The sequence below is a fragment of the Spermophilus citellus genome, assembly GCF_964194105.1.
Source record: "Spermophilus citellus genome assembly, chromosome: 2".
Classification (NCBI taxonomy): Eukaryota; Metazoa; Chordata; class Mammalia; order Rodentia; family Sciuridae; genus Spermophilus; species Spermophilus citellus.
This window is the reverse complement of record NC_138183.1, coordinates 204,018,849-204,036,165: the sequence shown is the minus strand read 5'-3', so window position 1 is coordinate 204,036,165 and position 17,317 is coordinate 204,018,849. Positions and strand designations below refer to the sequence as shown.

The 17,317-nt window shown below is 50.9% G+C and overlaps 2 protein-coding genes across 9 annotated transcripts in view; one reads left to right on the top strand and one right to left on the bottom strand.

The window, feature by feature from the left end:
- Positions 1–1,677, top strand: part of RNF141 (ring finger protein 141) — a 45,597-nt gene extending 43,920 nt beyond the window's left edge. The window contains exon 7 of the mRNA XM_081274846.1: positions 929–1,677. Within this exon, the coding sequence (XP_081130972.1) occupies positions 929–975 (47 nt within the window). The 3' untranslated portion in view covers positions 976–1,677. The remainder of the gene's footprint in view (positions 1–928) is intronic.
- AMPD3 (adenosine monophosphate deaminase 3) overlaps positions 1–17,317 on the bottom strand; it is a 44,677-nt gene that overhangs the window by 9,532 nt on the left and 17,828 nt on the right. For all 8 annotated transcript variants that reach the window (XR_014019695.1, XM_081274791.1, XM_081274789.1 and 5 more), the window contains 8 exons: positions 16,832–17,036; positions 14,211–14,373; positions 11,509–11,728; positions 9,535–9,664; positions 4,139–4,333; positions 3,131–3,262; positions 2,419–2,582; positions 1,692–1,818 (listed from right to left, as the gene is read on the bottom strand). Coding sequence is in view for 7 of the 8 variants with exons in the window: in XM_081274791.1 (XP_081130917.1) it covers positions 1,692–1,818; positions 2,419–2,582; positions 3,131–3,262; positions 4,139–4,333; positions 9,535–9,664; positions 11,509–11,728; positions 14,211–14,373; positions 16,832–17,036 (1,336 nt within the window). In the remaining variant the exon portion in view is untranslated. The remainder of the gene's footprint in view (positions 1–1,691; positions 1,819–2,418; positions 2,583–3,130; positions 3,263–4,138; positions 4,334–9,534; positions 9,665–11,508; positions 11,729–14,210; positions 14,374–16,831; positions 17,037–17,317) is intronic.

Below are 17,317 nucleotides of genomic sequence, written 5' to 3'. Positions count from 1 at the left end.
CAGGCCTCAAGCTCACTTCCTGTACACAGGAGGCAACACAGAACAGGGGTTCAGGGCACAAGCTCTGGAGTCAGGTTCTCCTGGGTATGAATTCCAGTTCTGCCACTTTCTAGCTTTGTGATCTGTTTAATTTCCTGGAGTGTACACTGGAGCCTGTAGCTTCATAGGGCAATTGAGATTACAGGAGAGAATCAATGGAGGGCCCTGCACATAGTGTCCAGCACAAAGTACACGGCACACACACAGCAACTCTGCTTATTACCAACAGCACAACTGAGATGCAGACAGGATAGCTGTGAGGCTGAAGTGAGGCCACGTAGTGGCATACCACTAGGCCTGGCAGCAAGCGCAAAATATGTGAGCTGTCACCGTTGGCTCAAGTGCCCACTATGTCTCTGGGGCTGGAACAGGCCTCTCACTCTCCTCCTAGCCCCCCATCACCTTCTGTTTCAGGCCTTCCTCCTCCACACACAGCCAGATGATGCTTGTCTAAAACATATACTCAGTGAGGTCCCTCAGCTTGTCCAAACACTTTCCAGGCAGCCCCTACATGTCCAGATTCAACCACTCCCTCCCCAGACCTTGGTCCCCTGGGCTCCTCCCTACCAGACCTCATCCCATCACCTCCACCTTCACCTCCATCAGTACCTCCACCTCCACCTCCCCAAAGCCTCCTCCAGTCCTGAACTTGCTGCTCTGTCTGACATCCTCTTTACTCCTGGCATCCAGAGGAAGGGGGTGAAAACTGATCCCCTCCCTCCTGGAGTCTCTACCATACCCCTTCTTCCCTTTTCCTATAACTACTCAAATACAGAAGTGAAATATATTTCCTGGTGTGGGAGTCCATCCTCGCACGTGATTTGAGTTACCTCTCTGGGTGAGAGGCGCTTAGACACAGCTGTGTCTGAGCCTTCCCCACCTTTCCCAGGTCCGAGGGCTTGTCCGTGCAGAAGGCGTGCCTGGCTACTGACCTGAAGACCCAATCATCGTCCTTGACCTTGGGATGCTGCCCCCCTTAACCTTCATTGGATGGGATTTTCCCTGGATTTTTTGTTCTCCAATAAAAGCTCACTCCCTGGCGTACTCTCCCTCTCTCGCTAGTCTCTTGTGTAAACCTCACCACCTCATTAGGTGGCTAGAGGCGGGAGCTAGGAGAAGCTGTCTCAGAGCTGATATTAAAGGTAATGAGAGTCTGTCTCTTTAATTTAAAACTCCCTAATAATTTCTTATGACCCGAACCTTCTTTCATGAAGCCCGCGCTGGTCGCGTGGCAGATCCTGGAGCTCATTATACTAAACCAAAAATGGTGTGAGAACCTTTGTTTCAGGTAAAAAGAGCGGAGCAGAAATGTCTGCATTTTTAAGGAGACCCTGGGGCAGCTTGGTGCTGGCGGGGACAGGATCCATGTCTTCAGCGTGCGTGGCCAGGAACCAACTCTCAGTCCTTACCTACTCGCTGCCCTTCCCCACTGGACCCACAGACTGCTCCAGGACCATCATCACCAGCACCCACCCGAGGCTGCCCCTGAGGACCTCCCACCTGGGCATGCTCCCTTATTTTAGAAAATCTGCTTCTAGGGGCAGGCAGCCCTAGGCCTGATGTACAGGGTGGCGGGAGCTGAGAAGGGAGGCCATGGCAAGGAGTGAGCCCTCCTCTACCATGGTGAGCTCACCTAGGTACCCACCACTTACATATTTGAGGAAGAGGTGAAGCTCCCGATGATCTTGGGGGTTGATTGTGGCCTTAAAAAGGGGCAGGAAGATATTCTCCAGCATCTTTCCAAAGTTTGGCAGCAGCTTCTTTGACCTAAATATATCACTGTAGGGAAGCAAAGACTGGCCTGTTGGGTGGACCCACAGTCCCCTTGGCCTGCTACAGAGTGGCCACAGTCACTTCAGCACTGCTTCCCACTAAGCACCCAGGGTAGAGTCAGCTGTGGCCCTTCTGCAACACTGGGCAGTGCTGTGCAACTTCACACCTGCCTCACCTGTCTCAAGCCAGAGGCCATTCACGAGTGGGGTGAAGGGATTCAGGTGGCCAAGGGTCCCAGAGAGGAGTCCTCCAGTGATCCAGACTCAGTTCCACTCAGCTCAGTTTCCTTAGACCCAACACCCCAGCCCACCCAGGAGGGGAGCAGTGATCCAAGGGGAAGTCAGCAATGTGGGCCACTACCACAACACCTCAGGCCTCTAGGCCCACCCAAATTCAACAAGAAGGCAAGCCAGTAGACCCCACAAGGCTTTGGCACATGAATATTCTTCAAAGAACCAAATTTTAAGTGTCATAAGGGTGTCTTTGCCAACCACTCTTCCCTGGGGAGGAGAGGTCTAAGATGGCACTGGACTTAACAGTCTCCAGCCCACCAGACAGGATGTCATGCCCAGGGGCATGGGGCAGATACTGGGGCCCCTCACTCACTAGATCCGGGGCACCTGGATGATCCAGCGCATGTTGGGTGAGTAGACCTTGTGCTGGATGAACCAGCGGGCCAGGTTGGGCCACTCCTCAGGACTGCGGCCATAGATGGAGAGCCGTGGCTCCGAGTACTGGTACTTACTCTCCTCCAGCTCCCGGGCCACCTCCTGGCACCAAGAAGAACCAGGTCAGCCCCAAAGCCTCCAAGCTACATGGGAGACCTCTACCTCCAGCTCTGCATGACAGCTGGGTCCTGGGCCAGCTGCTCCCAGCCAGGAAGGCTGATCTGCATCCCTGCTGCCTACTGCCATGTGAGCTCTTCAACCATAGTGGAGGCTTCTCCCCGGGGGAGAAAGGCCTTGGGTCTGCACCGTCACATTGCAGAACTAGGCTGGGCAGCAACAACAACTCCACCCGGAGCCAACCCGCACACAGCCAAGTTTAGACTATAAATAGAGACAGGCATGGTGCCAGGATGCTGTGAGCTCAGCCAAGGTGGATGCCCTCCCCTCCTCCTCCCTGCAGTTGGCACACAGCACCAGCCTGCCCATTCTCAGAAGAAGGAGACCAGGGCTAGAGCATAGGTTCCTGAGCTGGGTAGTGGATAGAGGAGATTCAGGGAAGGGAAGGAACAGAAGGCCATGCAGGGTCCCCTCTGAAAGTAGACACCATCAGGTATCTGAGGTGGCCTTGGAGAGGCCAAGGGACTGCTCACCTTGACCATCCTGGCAAAGTACTCTCCTCCCAGGTAGTTTTCAGTTTTTAAATACAGGTCGCGAAGCTCACTGGCCCCCACAGGGTTGTATTTGGAGTTGAACTTGTCAAAACGATGGAATGTCTGCCGGCCCTGAGGGGAGGAGGCCACCAGCCCTCACCACATTGTTCTGCAGCCATCAAGCATGTTTCCCTCTCCAGGCCTTTAGGTGTGGCCACACCGAATGATGTCTTTAAGTCATCTGCATGAAATCTTGGAAATTTCCAAGGGCCAGAACCATGTATCCTCACAGCCAGCCACAGGCTCTTTTCTGAGTCACGGTGTGAAGGAGCATGGAGGGCTTCAAGCTCCAAGGAACCATGGCAAGGAACATGCCAGCTAGAGAGCAGATGAGGCTAGACCACCGAACAGCAGACAATGATGTGTTTTCTATGCCTTTTTAAGGCTGAATAATATTCTATTGTGTGGATATACCACATTTTGGTTACCCATTCATCTATTGAACACTTGGATGATGTCTACCTTTTGGCTATTGTGAGGAATGCCCCTATGAACGTTGGCACATGGTGCCAACTCCAGTCTCTAATTTCAGTTCTTTTGGGTGTCCACCTAGGAGTGGGATTGCTGATTATATGGTAATTTTATAGTCAACTTTTTGAGGAGCCACCATATTTTCCACACCATTGCTTAGTGTTTTAGTAACAAGGTACATGGCAGTTACCATGTTATAGGCAAGGAAATAAAACCTTCAGTGAGTTGCTTAAGGGCATATAACTCCTAAGTGGCAGAAAGGGGATTTGAACTTGGACCCATCTGACCAGAAGTCACGCACCCTTCCTCTGTCCCATGGCTGCTCCCAGCCCCATTATTTTATGTGGTCAAACTAACACCACAGCCTCCAAGACAAGAGCCAGCGGCTCTCCAAGCACAATCACAGCGTTTTCCAGGGGCTGAGTCCCCAGTCAGGACTCCTTTCTATTCATGGCACTGGGGCAGAAGCTCACTCACAGCATGGACATCCAGTGAATCCACAGTGAGGTCGTAGGGGTCCATGTGCAGGCTGTCGAACACCTGCCGCAGGGTGATCTTCCGGCCCAGCTTCTCAGCCACAGTCCTGTCAGGCTCCGTCTGGTACGTGTGCTTGATGAAGCGGAGCAAGTGCTTCTGGTTCATGCAGGCCGCTGCGTGGATGTGCGTGTCCACCTAGAACAAGCACCCACCAGTGAGCCAAGCTACTACATTCTCCACAACAAAAGAGCCCGGCCCTCAATATGGAGCACAGAGCCTCGGCACCATAAGGGCCACAGAGGCAGTGCCTACCTAGGCCTGGAGGCCCCTCCCCATTTCTCCTCTGAACTTCAAAACTGGTCTCCTCCCCTTTAGCCTTGCTGCCCAATCCACCTCCTTAGAGCACCAAGAGAGGGTTCCAAAATGGAGACTGGATCAGGCCACTCCCCTGTTAAGAAATCATAGTGGGCCAGCATCCTCAAAGTAAAGCCCGACTCCTTAGCCTGGGAGTCAAGGCTACTTGCCACTGCCCCATTCTATGCTCCAGCCATGGCAAACCATGCCTGGATGTTCAGGGCACCAACCTACTCCACTCTGCGATGCTTTGCCCACACACATCCTCAGCCAGGAGTGCTTTCCCTCCTCCCCACCAACCTCTTCCTTATCCTTCTACATCCTCCACTTGGACACCAATCCTGATCCCCTAAAAAACAACTAACCCACCCTCTCCTTGCCTGACTGGGACCCTGGCATAGACATTCCCTTGCTGTGTCCATCCTCCTGACCCATTCAAATATGTTTCTGTCTACTCCTCCGCTAGCCTGGGAGCTCCTCAAGCACAGGACCATGTCTGATCCACCCAGTCTACTATCTACCCCAGAGACTGGTAAGATGTACCGGGTGAATCAATGAATGGATGAATGAACAAATGCACTCTCCATCTCTGGCACAGTTGTAGTAAAGTTCTATATCCTCATATTAGCCTGAGGGCCCGTGAAATGCCTTACAGAATCCCCCTCCCTCTCAGAACCCCCTAACATTCTGAAAGCAAGGTCCAAGTGGGAGTGAGTGAAGATAGCAGTCACTACCACACACTTCCTCAACCAGTTCCAGCTCACCCCACACCCAAGGCATCCACACCCCAAGAAGCAGTGGCTCTTCTGACCCTGAGACAACCGTAGAACTCAGAGCAAATGCTAACTTGAAGAAAGGCACATCACTCTTCTCCCCTTACTTCATGGCAAGGCAATGTCCTTGAAAAAGCCCTGGAAGGAGCCCACCAGGGCCTCAGAACACCTCACAGGATTTCTTACATCTATGTCTCTCTGGCCTCTCCTTTTCAACCTCCTCCGTCAGCTCATCCTTGCTACCAGACCTCCAATACTGGCATTTCTTCAGGCTTGGTCTGGGCCCTCCTGTCCCCTCACTATATACTCTTTTCAAAGGTGATCTGTGCCATCTGTGCCTTCAATTTTCTTCTTTATACCAAAAACTTACAAATGTGTATCATCAGCCCAAAGCTCCAGAATTGTAGAGAGAGCTGCCTATTTGGCATTTCCACTTGGGAAATTCAAAGGTCCTTCAAATTTTAAAGTGGACAGACTCTCCATCTCTGGCCCTAGACCAAACCTGATTGTTTCCCAGGTTCCTGCACCCCAGGAAATGATATACCCTGCACCCAGCTGTTCACAATGGAAAACTGCAAGTCATCCTCCGCCTCCCCTCCCTCCTGCAGCACCAGCCAGATCCATCAATTCCCCCTTCCAATTAAATCTCAGATCCACACAATGGATGACCCGTCTTGCCACTTTTTCTCATGCTCTGGTTCAATTCATTCTTCACTCAGAAGCTAGAATGGATTTTTTGATGCAATTTGATTCTGATTAATATTCTCACTAATCTAATACTGCTAATACTACTTAGTCCCTGCCGTCTCCCCCACCTTCCACATCCCCACTCTCCATTTTCCTCTGTGCTCCACTCCCAGGACAGCCACTTGGCTAAAATGAGAGATGGCCTGGAGTCACAGTGGGCATCTTGCATCTCCTTCTATGAGCCCACGGGGCCTAAGGGAAGTCCCCAGGGAAGGAGACAGCAGCCTCACAGGCCAGGATGCCACCCGCCACCAGTCTGCAGCATGGAGTTACTGCTGTGGCTAACTGGGCACTGTGCGAGGGCCCGGGTGAGAAGGTGCTGACCTCGGGCCAGGGAAGGCTGTTCACAGCTGGTTGGGCATCTCCACATGGTGTCAAACAGACATTTGATCTTTTGGACTTCTATGTGTGTTATCCCCGCCAGCCCGTGTCATTGGCCACATCACTCTGTCAGCAGGGTCCTTCCTGCCATTAATCCTGCCACTCTTACCAGAAAGATAGACCGCTGGACATCAGAGAAATGACACCACTCAACGTACTAAAAACCAAAACATCACCCAAAACACAGAGTCAAGGCTCAGGCACTTCTTGTGCATTCCTTTGGGATGCACAAGAGAAGGTCAGCTGGGATTAGCTCAGCAGGACACAGCCTGGCTCCACCGCCTCAGCATGACTCAGCACATTCTGGGCTTCTGTGTGTGTCCTCCAGTTTACCAGTGACACAACACGGGGGGTTCAGCCTGTCCTTACCCCATGAGTCACAAGATAAAGAAGGAAAACAACTGGACAGTCCAGGAAGCACCCAATCCAAACTACAGGACCTCAAAGGTGATTATTTTAGGAACAAGTCAAAGAAGTTGTCATTGAAGGTCAGTATTTTCAATTCACCCGAAGATCCAAGCACATTCTCTGCTCTCTCCTGAGATCCAGGTCTACAGAAACTGTAGAGTTCCCAATACCTGAGACTGGAGCTAACACTGGCCTTCCCATACCAATGGCGGACATCAGCAATAGGTCAAAGCACTCTTTTCACTGAGGTTCTGGAATAGCTTCAGGGAGTCACTCCCAACTGGTCAAGTTTGGCACAGAAGCTGAAACCTATTTGCTATCCCTGATGTGACACTCAAGCCCAAATGGATAGTGCCTAGTCCTACTCTACTCCCAAGCAGCAAACCCGCTCAGCCCTTCTGTCTCAGCCCTGAACAGAAAACAAGTGTCTCTGTTACACAGTGCTGCCAGCTGGGCCTCACAGTGTCATAACCCACCACCCACCACCCACCACCCACATATATCCACAGCCAGGCCTCGGCCCCGGCGTGCCCTGCCTCTGGGAAACAACAGCCACCTCCAAAATAGGGAGCTCCCCTCCCAGCTCACTCTGGGTTTTATAAGGCCGGCTCTCCTCGCCACAGTACAGATTTTGAAGGTGAGATAAAGCTGCTGGCACCCAGGAGGCTCCCTTTACCCAAGACAGAGAGCACAGCCTGATGCAGTGGCCCCAGCCCAACTGACTATGCACCAGAGAAAAGGCCACAATGTCACCACACACACACACACACACACACACACACACACACACACACACAAGGACACCTTGTGTCCAGAGAGCATAGTAACCCCCAAAGTGATAGGAAGCCCAAGGATCAGCTCTGATATGGAACCACAGCTCTACACAAGGGCTCGGGCCCACACTGTGCAGGGAGCAGATGGTGAGTCCATGGGGCCCACCTCAGGAGAAACCGCTTCAGAGCCTGTCCAGTCAACAAAGACAATTCAGGTCAGGCAGCAGCAGGAGGCAGGCCCAGCACAGTTCACGTCCGCAGAGGGCAGGGCTGCCCTGGGCTGGGCAGGACTGCGGGGAGCTCACAGTGACTGAGGCACCTGCCTAACACCTAAGGCTCACAGAGAAGGAACAAATGGTGCTTGAGGTGAAAATGCCCAGCTGCCCACATAGGTGTGTCTAATGCATGACCTTTAACCTCCACCCGGAAATCCCCAACACTCTTCCACAGCCTTTCGGAGCCTATGAGCTGAAGCTAAACTCTCACTTCTAAAGGCTCTTAGTCCCGTCCACGTGGGGAGTCCAGATGGCATTAACAGGGGGTCTTAGGCCTCCCCAAGATACGGGGGAAAGAGGGGCCTTCCATCTGGATTGCCGAGCGAACTCAGTCAGGAGGTCAGGGAGGCTGAACAGGGCTTTCCCAGAGGAGCCACAAGCTGATCCTAGGGAGAGGAGATCCTCAAGAGGTCCCAGCAGGACAGAGGTGGCTCTGGAAATGACGACCTCACCATGACCCGCCCAGGTTTGGCCGTCCTCCTCCAAGCACAATCTAAACCCCCTGCCCCCACTGATTTACCTCCAAGATCACAAGCACACGCGGCCCACCTCCCAACCCACAGACCCCATTATCATCCAGAAGCCCCACACCGCTGCAGCTTCATTCCTCACAACCCACTGCTCTCCTCTCTCTGACCCAAGCTCCAGCCACACCAAACTAGCAGCTATGTCAAGACACCACTCTAACCCTTTCTCCTCTCGCGCGCACGCCTCTCCCCCTCCTGGCATTTGCACATGCTGTTCCCTCCACAGGAAATGCCAGGGACCTTGCTGCTTCCCTCCCTGCATAACACTCTGCCTGGATAGCTTCTTACCCTGTAGGTCAGCTTAGTTAGTTCTGGCCTCCTCCTGAAAGCCACCCCATTACACTTAACCCTTAGGTAGCAGACGGAGGAACTTCTCATCAGCAGGAAGTAACTTGCTCACCATCAAATGCCCCATGCTTAGCACCGATCCTGTCTCACTATAGGTTACTTAATTGGAAGAAAACGGAAGAGCTGCAGCACATAATCACTTAGTATGCACACCTGCCACCACTCTGCAGGCTGAAAGTGCCAGGAGCCACTCGGCCACTCAAGGGGTACAAGAGGGACAGAGACAGGAGCACATAAAATGTTCTTCTTTAAATATACCTTGGGCTGGGATTGTGGCTCAGTGGTGGAGCACTTGCCTAGCACATGTGAGGCCTGGGTTCGATTCACAGCACCACATATAAATAAGTGAATAAAATAAAGGTCCATCAACAACTAAAAATATTTGTAAAAATAATTTTAAAAAAATAAAAAATAAATACACCTATCCTGAAGGACACAAAACCATAAACTACCAAAATCCAAAGAGGTCATATAGCTTTTTCCCTCCATGATGAATCTAATTCTTTCCCTACCCTAAGAGTGGCCTGTGCTCAACAGTTATGACCACCTAGGCTGTGTCCTGCTTCCCAAGGCACATTCCAACAGAGGCACACCATGGAGTGGCCCCCCAGTACCGTCTGAGGCACATCCTGACTCTAAGAACACAGTTTACCCACCTCTCTTCTGCATGGACCCATCGCACTCCTCTGGCCAAGAAGGGCCTTCACCAGCCTCCACTCTCACAGGGCACTAGCCCCAAACTGGCTCAGGACAGCCCCGGTGTGGGGAAAGGAGCCAGCCAGGTGGGTTGGACACTGGCCACTAACGCACCTTTCTCACGTTATAGAAGTCTCGATGGGGGTTACTCTTCAACTCTTTGAACTCGGACATTTCATTTAACATCTCGTGAAGGCTGAACTTGGATTCCAGAAAGTTCAGTCGCCGGTGACAATAGGTTTTCCTGCAGGTTGGGGAAGGGGAGAGACCACAGTTGAGGGGCAGTGACATCAAACTCTGTTTGGAGACTTCCAGCACAGGTGGGCCAAGCCCAGTGTGGGAGGTTCAGTTCTGGGAGGATGGAGCCAGGAGGGCTCAGAAGCTCCCAGATTTCTGTTGACCTGACTGACCTGGCTAACACGTCGGTGTGCCCCAGTGAGAGTGGAGAGTAAAGATACGGGGCAGCAGAGATGACTTTGAGACCCTGTATTTTTGACTTCTAGCTCTATGTGTTTAGGCAATTAACCACGAGCCTCCCTCCCCATGAATGAATCGATGTTGAGATGGTAATTCCAAGGCTGAAGTGAAGGTTAAATTGGTTGATGCCTATGAAAGGGCCTGACTCCGAACAGAGTGGTTACTCAATAAGTCTCCCTCTTTTGTCCCCTCTTTTCTTTCTTCCCATCTGTCCTCAGCCACCTTTTATTCCTTGAGAAATCAATTGTCCAGAATATGGATAATACAGTCACACTATAAGGCATGGCCTGCCCACCTTGGGATACAGAGATAACTCCCACCCTGATCAAATGCTCCCAAATCCCAAAACCTGAGGACTCCCAGACTCTGACGCTTCAGGTCAAGAGGAGAATGTTTCTCATCAGAGCCAGATTAGGAGCACAGGGGTATTTATCACTGGGATGGAAATCTCTGAGACTCATGCCCCAAGTTCCCACCAACTCAAAGAAGGTACTCATGGGTAAAGAGGTTTTCTCTGCCAGCAAAGGTGGGAGCTCACTGCTGTGGTCAGCTGCCAGCCCACACCCAGCCAGGGTTGGCCAGCCACATGTCTTGAGTCCAAGACCACACAGAACCTTTGACCATAACTCATGCCACCCTGCTTCTGCACACAGCAGCTGCTCCATATCCCATCACTGAGGCTAAGAACAGCTGCCTACCTGCAAGAGTGCCATCCTGTCTGCCAAGACAAGCCCAGGATGAGCCCAGGGGTGTCATACAGTGAGAAAGGAGGTCAAGCCCAGCCTCTTTCCAAGAAAGACTCTCCTTGAAAACCAGTCAGGCAGGACAGCCACTTCTCACACACTTGGCCCAGAAGGGCCTCTGAAAGAAAACTACCCCGTCCCCACCCAGGGTCTTAATTGGATCAGTGAGGACCAAGCTACCCATCCACCCCAGACCCACTCTCTTCCCTTAGGACCCAGCATCACACCATTCCCAACAAAACCCAAAAGGCAAGAGCAAAAGAGCAGGGGCATGACAGCACACTCCCCTCCCAACCCCGACTCTGGCACATTGACTCCAAGGCTCTCAGGGTGCAGATTGCTGAACTTCCACACTGATACTCAAGTGCCCACCAACAAGTGAGGGACCAATTGCAGGAAGACATCCACCTGCCAGCTCAGCTTGAGTCAAGCCCATGGCCTCAGGGGGATCAGAGTCACAAAGTGCCCTAGGCTCTCTGCATGCCCTCTCCAGAAACACAGAAACCCAAGACCTGGAGCGACAATCATCGCTCCTCCTCCGTGTGCAGCTGTGTCCCAGGCTGCCAGTTCTCTGCAAGGCTGTTTTCTTGCCTGACAAGAGGTGTGACAGTCATTTTAAGGTGCCCAGATTGCCAACAGCAAACAGAAGTTCCACACCTATACCACAGAAGGGACAAGTAGTAACAACTCTAAAAGTGTGGCAGCCCAGGAAGGGAGATTACTGCAGAAACCCACAAAACAAAGGGAATGACAACCACTCTTTCAGGATGGTTTACCTGCAGGAAAGCCTCAAACAGAGGGGCAGCCTAGCTGGCTTTTCCCAGCTCCTTCCTATAATGAGAGAGAGAGTTGGGGAAAGCTGGCTTACGTGGGGCCGTCAGTGATGAGAGCCAGGATGTGGCTCATGTCCACCGTGTAGGTCTCCAGGTCAGGGTAGGGCAGGCTGTGGGGCTCCTGGCGCTCCAGCATCTTTTTGTTATCATACACGAAGAGGATGCCCCCCTGCATGCAGACCAGGTAGCCCAGATTGGGGGGTGCATCATCCAGGCAGTAAGGGTCTTCCCCGGGCTGTGGGGGTGGGTGGAATTCTGCAAAACAGGATCAAGTGATGGCCATGAGCTCTTGAACTCAAAAGTCACATTCGGGGTAAAGCCTGCCCAGGCCACTCTATCTAAAACCAACCACCCTCACCTGCACAAACACCACAGCTCCTCTTCCCAGCTCTGTTTTGCCTCCTTAGCGCTTAGCCCTGACTAAAGGAACTGTACCTCTCACCTTGGGTTTTAGAAACCTTCTCTACTCAGAATAGAGACTATCGTGCAGATTGAGACTTTGGTTTGCTGTACCCCATTACCCAGAAAAGCCTGTGGCACATGGTTGGCACTTCAATATATCTTTTTCATTTAACTGAAATGGACTTCAGTTTCCTTGGCCCTGCACGGCCCCCAGGATTTTTTTTTTTTAAGGGCAGCTGCATCCTCTAGTAAGAGAACAGACAGCTTTTGTTGCTTCCTTTGAAGAGGAGCCAGGGTTTCCTCCCACCGCAGCTGGCAGCTGGGCCCCTGGTCCTATATGGTCTTGGCTGATCTGCAGAGAGTTGAAGCCCCCAGTTCTGCTATGTAGCATCTGACCTTGGCTAGAGACAGCTTATCAAAAGCCAGAAAACAGGTGCTTCTCAGCTTATTATGTGGTCATGTCCCAATAAACCCATCATAAACTGAAAATACCCTGAATTAAAAATGCATTTAATACACCTAACCTACCAAAAATGTGATGAGAACACTTGTATTAGCCTACAGTTGTGCAAAATCATCTAATATAAAATTTACTTTATGATAAAGTGTTGAACACTCATGTAACTTATTGAACACTGTACTGAAAGTGAAAAACAGAATGGCTGTATGGGTACATTTTGCACAATCATGAAGTTGAAAAATCATTAAATTGAAACATCATAAGCTAAAGACTGTCCATAATGCCCCCTAATTCATGTGCAAGGCATTCCTGTTTACAAAGGCAGTGGGTGTAATCCTTAGATGGGAAGACAGGATCAGAGAGGCAAAGGGGTTTGTTAAAAGTCTCATGCTTAAAAATAATAAAAGAGACATTTTGGGGGCTGGGGCTGTGGCTCAGTGGTAGAGCGCTTGCCTAACACATGTGAGGCACTGGGTTTCATCCTCAGCACCATATAAAAATAAATAAATAAAATAAAATAAAGGTATGTGTCCATCTACAACCACAGCTGCCAACCACATTGGAAGAAAACCTTGACTCCTCATCAAAGAAGGCCCCCAAGGCAGGGTCCCCCGCTGGGGTTTCCTCCACCAGTGCTCACAACAGGATGCCTCTAGAGCAAATGTGAGGAGTCACTGAGGAGCTGAAGCAGAGCAGAGCTGGGGTTGATGTCCCACATCAAGCAAGGCCACAGGCCAGCTCAGAAGTCTCTAAGTCTCTTGCAGACCACGGGGTCTGCAAGGTGCAAGCAGTTGCAAATGCCTGGGTGAAGCCACAGCCTGCACACTCCAAGGTGGCTCCACCTCACCACACTCAGGCCCAGAACCCCTGAGTCCTTCATGCGAAGTATACATTTAGCCATCAGCCCTGTCTGTCCTTTCTAGGGCAGTAGGATCAATTTCCCTAAGACAGACAGGAAATGGGCCCAGAAGGTCTGAGACTTACCCAGGGGTCTGGTGGTAACAGATGCTCAAAATGCAGGACTCAGAGGTTCAAGGGAGCCAGAGACAGGGATAACCCAACACCAGCAACCACAACCAGGGCAGCCAGGGTCCTGGGCCTTGGTGCAAACCTTCAGGCCCTATCTGCTCCCCAACCCTGGCTTTCAAGCATGAGGTTTCCTGTCGTTTTCGTTTGCATGACTTAACTCACAGCCTCTACTCCTTCAGGGTCCTTCACAGACCAAATGGACTCCACCAGGAAGCCATCCTGCCCTCTCTCATCTCCCCTTCCCTGAACTCTGTGGCATAAATGCAGCTGCCATTTATTGAACACTCACTAGATGTCAGAGAGGCACTGAGTACACCACAGGTATTTGCCTATTTAATCTTCACAGCAGTCCTAGGAGATAGATATTATTAGTATTCTTATTTTATAGATTGAAAAAATAGGAGATTTAGAGAACAATTTGTTCAAGGTCCAAGAAATTGGCAGAACCCAGATACAGGTGTGTTAGACTCCAGAGTCAACTTGCCCTGCCCCAGGAAGGTGCCCTCTGTCTCGATTCCCACCCCAGCCCATAATACCTCCAGCTGGTCATTTATTGGTTGATCTTGTTTTAAATGTCCCACTTGAGAATTCCTACCTCCCTGTCAGACTCCCACCATTAGGAACTTTCATTTCTCTTAACTTCCACAGGTTATCTCCACTCAGCCAGGCACACAGGACACATAAAACTGACCAGGGGACCAGCAAACACCAGTGTAGGCAGAAGTCTACACCAGGGTCTACCCCCAAAACACCAGTGGGGAAAACACATTCAGCCCACAAAAGGTCCCCAACAACCCTTGGGCCAGACCCATACATGGGGCCCCATTTCCTGTCTGAGATCCATACCTGGGAGACCCTCTTCCAGGAGTGCCGTGTTGGCCCGCCGATGACCTAGGTACTGGGCTGTGGTCCGCGGGAAGCGGTGATAGGCAAGCCGTGCATACTTCTCCCGGATCATCAGGGCCTTGGCCAGGCTCTTGGCGGCCTGCTCGTAGTCCTCCACAGTGATCTGCAGAGGGAGGCGTGCAGAAAGGGCTCATGCAGCAGACCCGAGACTGCCATGCTTAAAAGGATCTGCTTGCAAGGTTGGCTCTTGGCCAGCACCTGGGACCCTGGATTTCAGGAGAATTCCCACGATTCAATGATCAATGAGTGGCTCACTATATCTAAAATATACAAAAAACATGGCTTATGCTGGATACCAGACTCCTTCTGGGAGTCTGGAATTTGGACATGAGCTATAGGTGTGTGAGCAGACCTAGCACCTTGGGCACCAAGAGGCTAATGAGCCTCCCTGGCAGACAGCACTTCACACATGTTGTCACACTCAGATGCTGAAGGTATTCTATGTTCTGGTGACTCCCCTGGGTGAGAACCCTTGCAGGCTTGCACCTGGTGTCCTCCAGACCTCAGCCCACGTACCTTCTCCTTTCTGGTTTGTTCTGTGTCCTCTCACTTTAATAAATCTTAGCTAGCTTTGAATACAGCTAGATGCTAAGCTGAGAGTGCTCCCAGCAAGTCACTGAACCTGAGGTGGTCTTGGGAACACACACACACACACACACACACTCACACACAAAGAATTTCTGCATGCCCATCCCACTGCTTTGCCAACTCAGGCTTCTGATTAAATCTGGTGATCACCCAACTCATCCAGTCAACAGCATGTGCTATGTGCTAGACCTCTCCTTAGATGTCATTTTGCTCCTCAAAGCAGCCCATTTTAAAGTGGGAAAACTGAGGCCCAGAAAGGATCAATCATCCATGAGAATGTTGCAAAGTCAAATTTCAGACTCAGCTCTGATTGATTCTCAAAGCCCAAAGAAAGATGAGCTGCTTTCCACGAGCTGCTTCATATACAAAGATGAAGGAAACACAGGCCTAACTTCCAACGGGCTCATTTATCTTGGTGGGTCTGGGAAGGAGGAATATCACAGAAATCTAAATGTGCTCAGGAGCACAAGCGGTAGACAGGACAGGGGGTGAGTGACACAGAAAAGGAGGTGCAAGATGCTGGAAGAGCACGGAGTGAGAAGGGCTGGGCCTGGAATTTTCCTCTTCTGCTTTAATAAAATAATCATTTTTTAATTTTGAAATGTTTTAAATCTACAGACAAGCACCGAAGGTTATATAACAAATACTCATGCACCTACCTTCCAGAGCTATCAATATTTACATTTCTCATAAATGTTTCAAAGGTCTTACAAGTGTAAATAAATCATTGTGGATACAGCTAAAACTCTACCCTCCCCCACCACTCATTTTTAACCAAATATTACTCCTTGTTTTCTGTCAAGGCAGAATCTTCTCTCCTGCCTCCAAATGTCCCCCACAAGAGGGGACATATTAATGCCACTTTATACCTTCCAGGGCATGGCCTCTGAGAGCAGCAAGGATAGGTAAGCAGACACAAATGTCTTAAACAAAACTATGTTCCTGACCACAGCAAAGCCAAACATGCTCCCTAGAACCAAAGGATTCACATAACAAGGGGCTCAGGCCACAGCCAAGAATATCAGTGAGGGTGCTCAGGATCCCTGTGGAGCTGCAGCCAATCAGGCCCCATTGCTGGCAGCAGACCCTCTGGGGCCAAGGAGATCTGCAAGGTGAGCCTGCTCCTCACAGACATGTAGCTCCCTGAAGTCTAACTGCCAGGGTCAGGAGCCCCTTCCCTACTCCATGCCAGGCTGGCAGAAAGAAGCTAGTTCATGCTTCAGGCTGATGTTCTCTCGTTCAGCTTGAGGTCAGCCAGTCTCCACTCTCCCTTTCCACCGCTGTGCCCACACACCTGAGGCTTTCACCAAGGCTTGGCCAGGATTCTGACCTTCAAAAAGGTCTGAACTGTTTCCAAATCAAATTCCCATTTCCAAGAACTTAACATAATTTGCAGTGCCTCCACACCATGGGATATTATGCATTTGTAAAAACAAATAAATAAACAAGAAAGTTCTTTATGTTTTATATGGCATTATCTCTAAATGAACTGTTAAGTGCGGGGAAGAAAAACTTGTCCACTTTCTAACCAAGACCCTCTCTTCCTGGTCGAGGGGATCTGGCCTATATTTAAGGATACTGACCCTAAGCACGTTAAAAGGAGCTAAGTCGGCCATAAACGATTTCATACAAATCAGTCAATACCATAACTTTGAATCTGCTGAACGTTTGAGAATGCTGATGTACCCAAGCTGGCACCCTGCTCAATTGGCTGCGGTGACAGAGGGCAGCATTCTGGACTTGGAGAACATAGGGAATTTACAGGTCCCAGCCATGCTGTTCCAGACTGCAGCTCTGGGCCCTTTGCACAGGGCTGGAGCAGCTCCCTGAGCACTTCCACACCCTCCAGCCTCTGCTAGGACCCTTCCTCCTCTTCAGACTCCTGCACCTCCTCTCACCACCTCCCAGACACCCACAGACTGAGCCCGGCCTCTGCATGCAAAGCCCATAAAACACTCTCATGGCCACCTTACCCCAGCACAGTAATCTCCACTGATGGTGACCCGCTGGTACTCAGGCATGGCGTAGGGTACTGGTGTGGGCTGGGAAGTGGCTCCAGGGGGTGCGGGGGTTGCAGGAGACATGGCTGGACTGGTCACTGGGGGGCCTTTCCAGTCTTGCTGTGTCGGCATTTGCAGAGACAGGGACTGGGAACGGATCATCTTGAAACTTTTCTTTCTAAGAGCCAAGGACAAGGAAAGCAGGAGACATCAGCAGCTGATTGAGGTGAGCCATAAGCAATCTTTATTAGGTACAGAGCAAGAGAATTTTGCTATGATTAATCACGGGTGCTGGCCCTACCATTAAGAAGTTTCTAATTACTTATGCCTTCCCTTTTACACACAACTCTGCATGAGATTCAGCACAGCCCTCCAGATGCCCCAACCTGTGGTCACTATGATCTGCAGTGGCTGTGTCTGCAAGTGCCACAGAAGACAGACGGATGCAGACCACTGCAG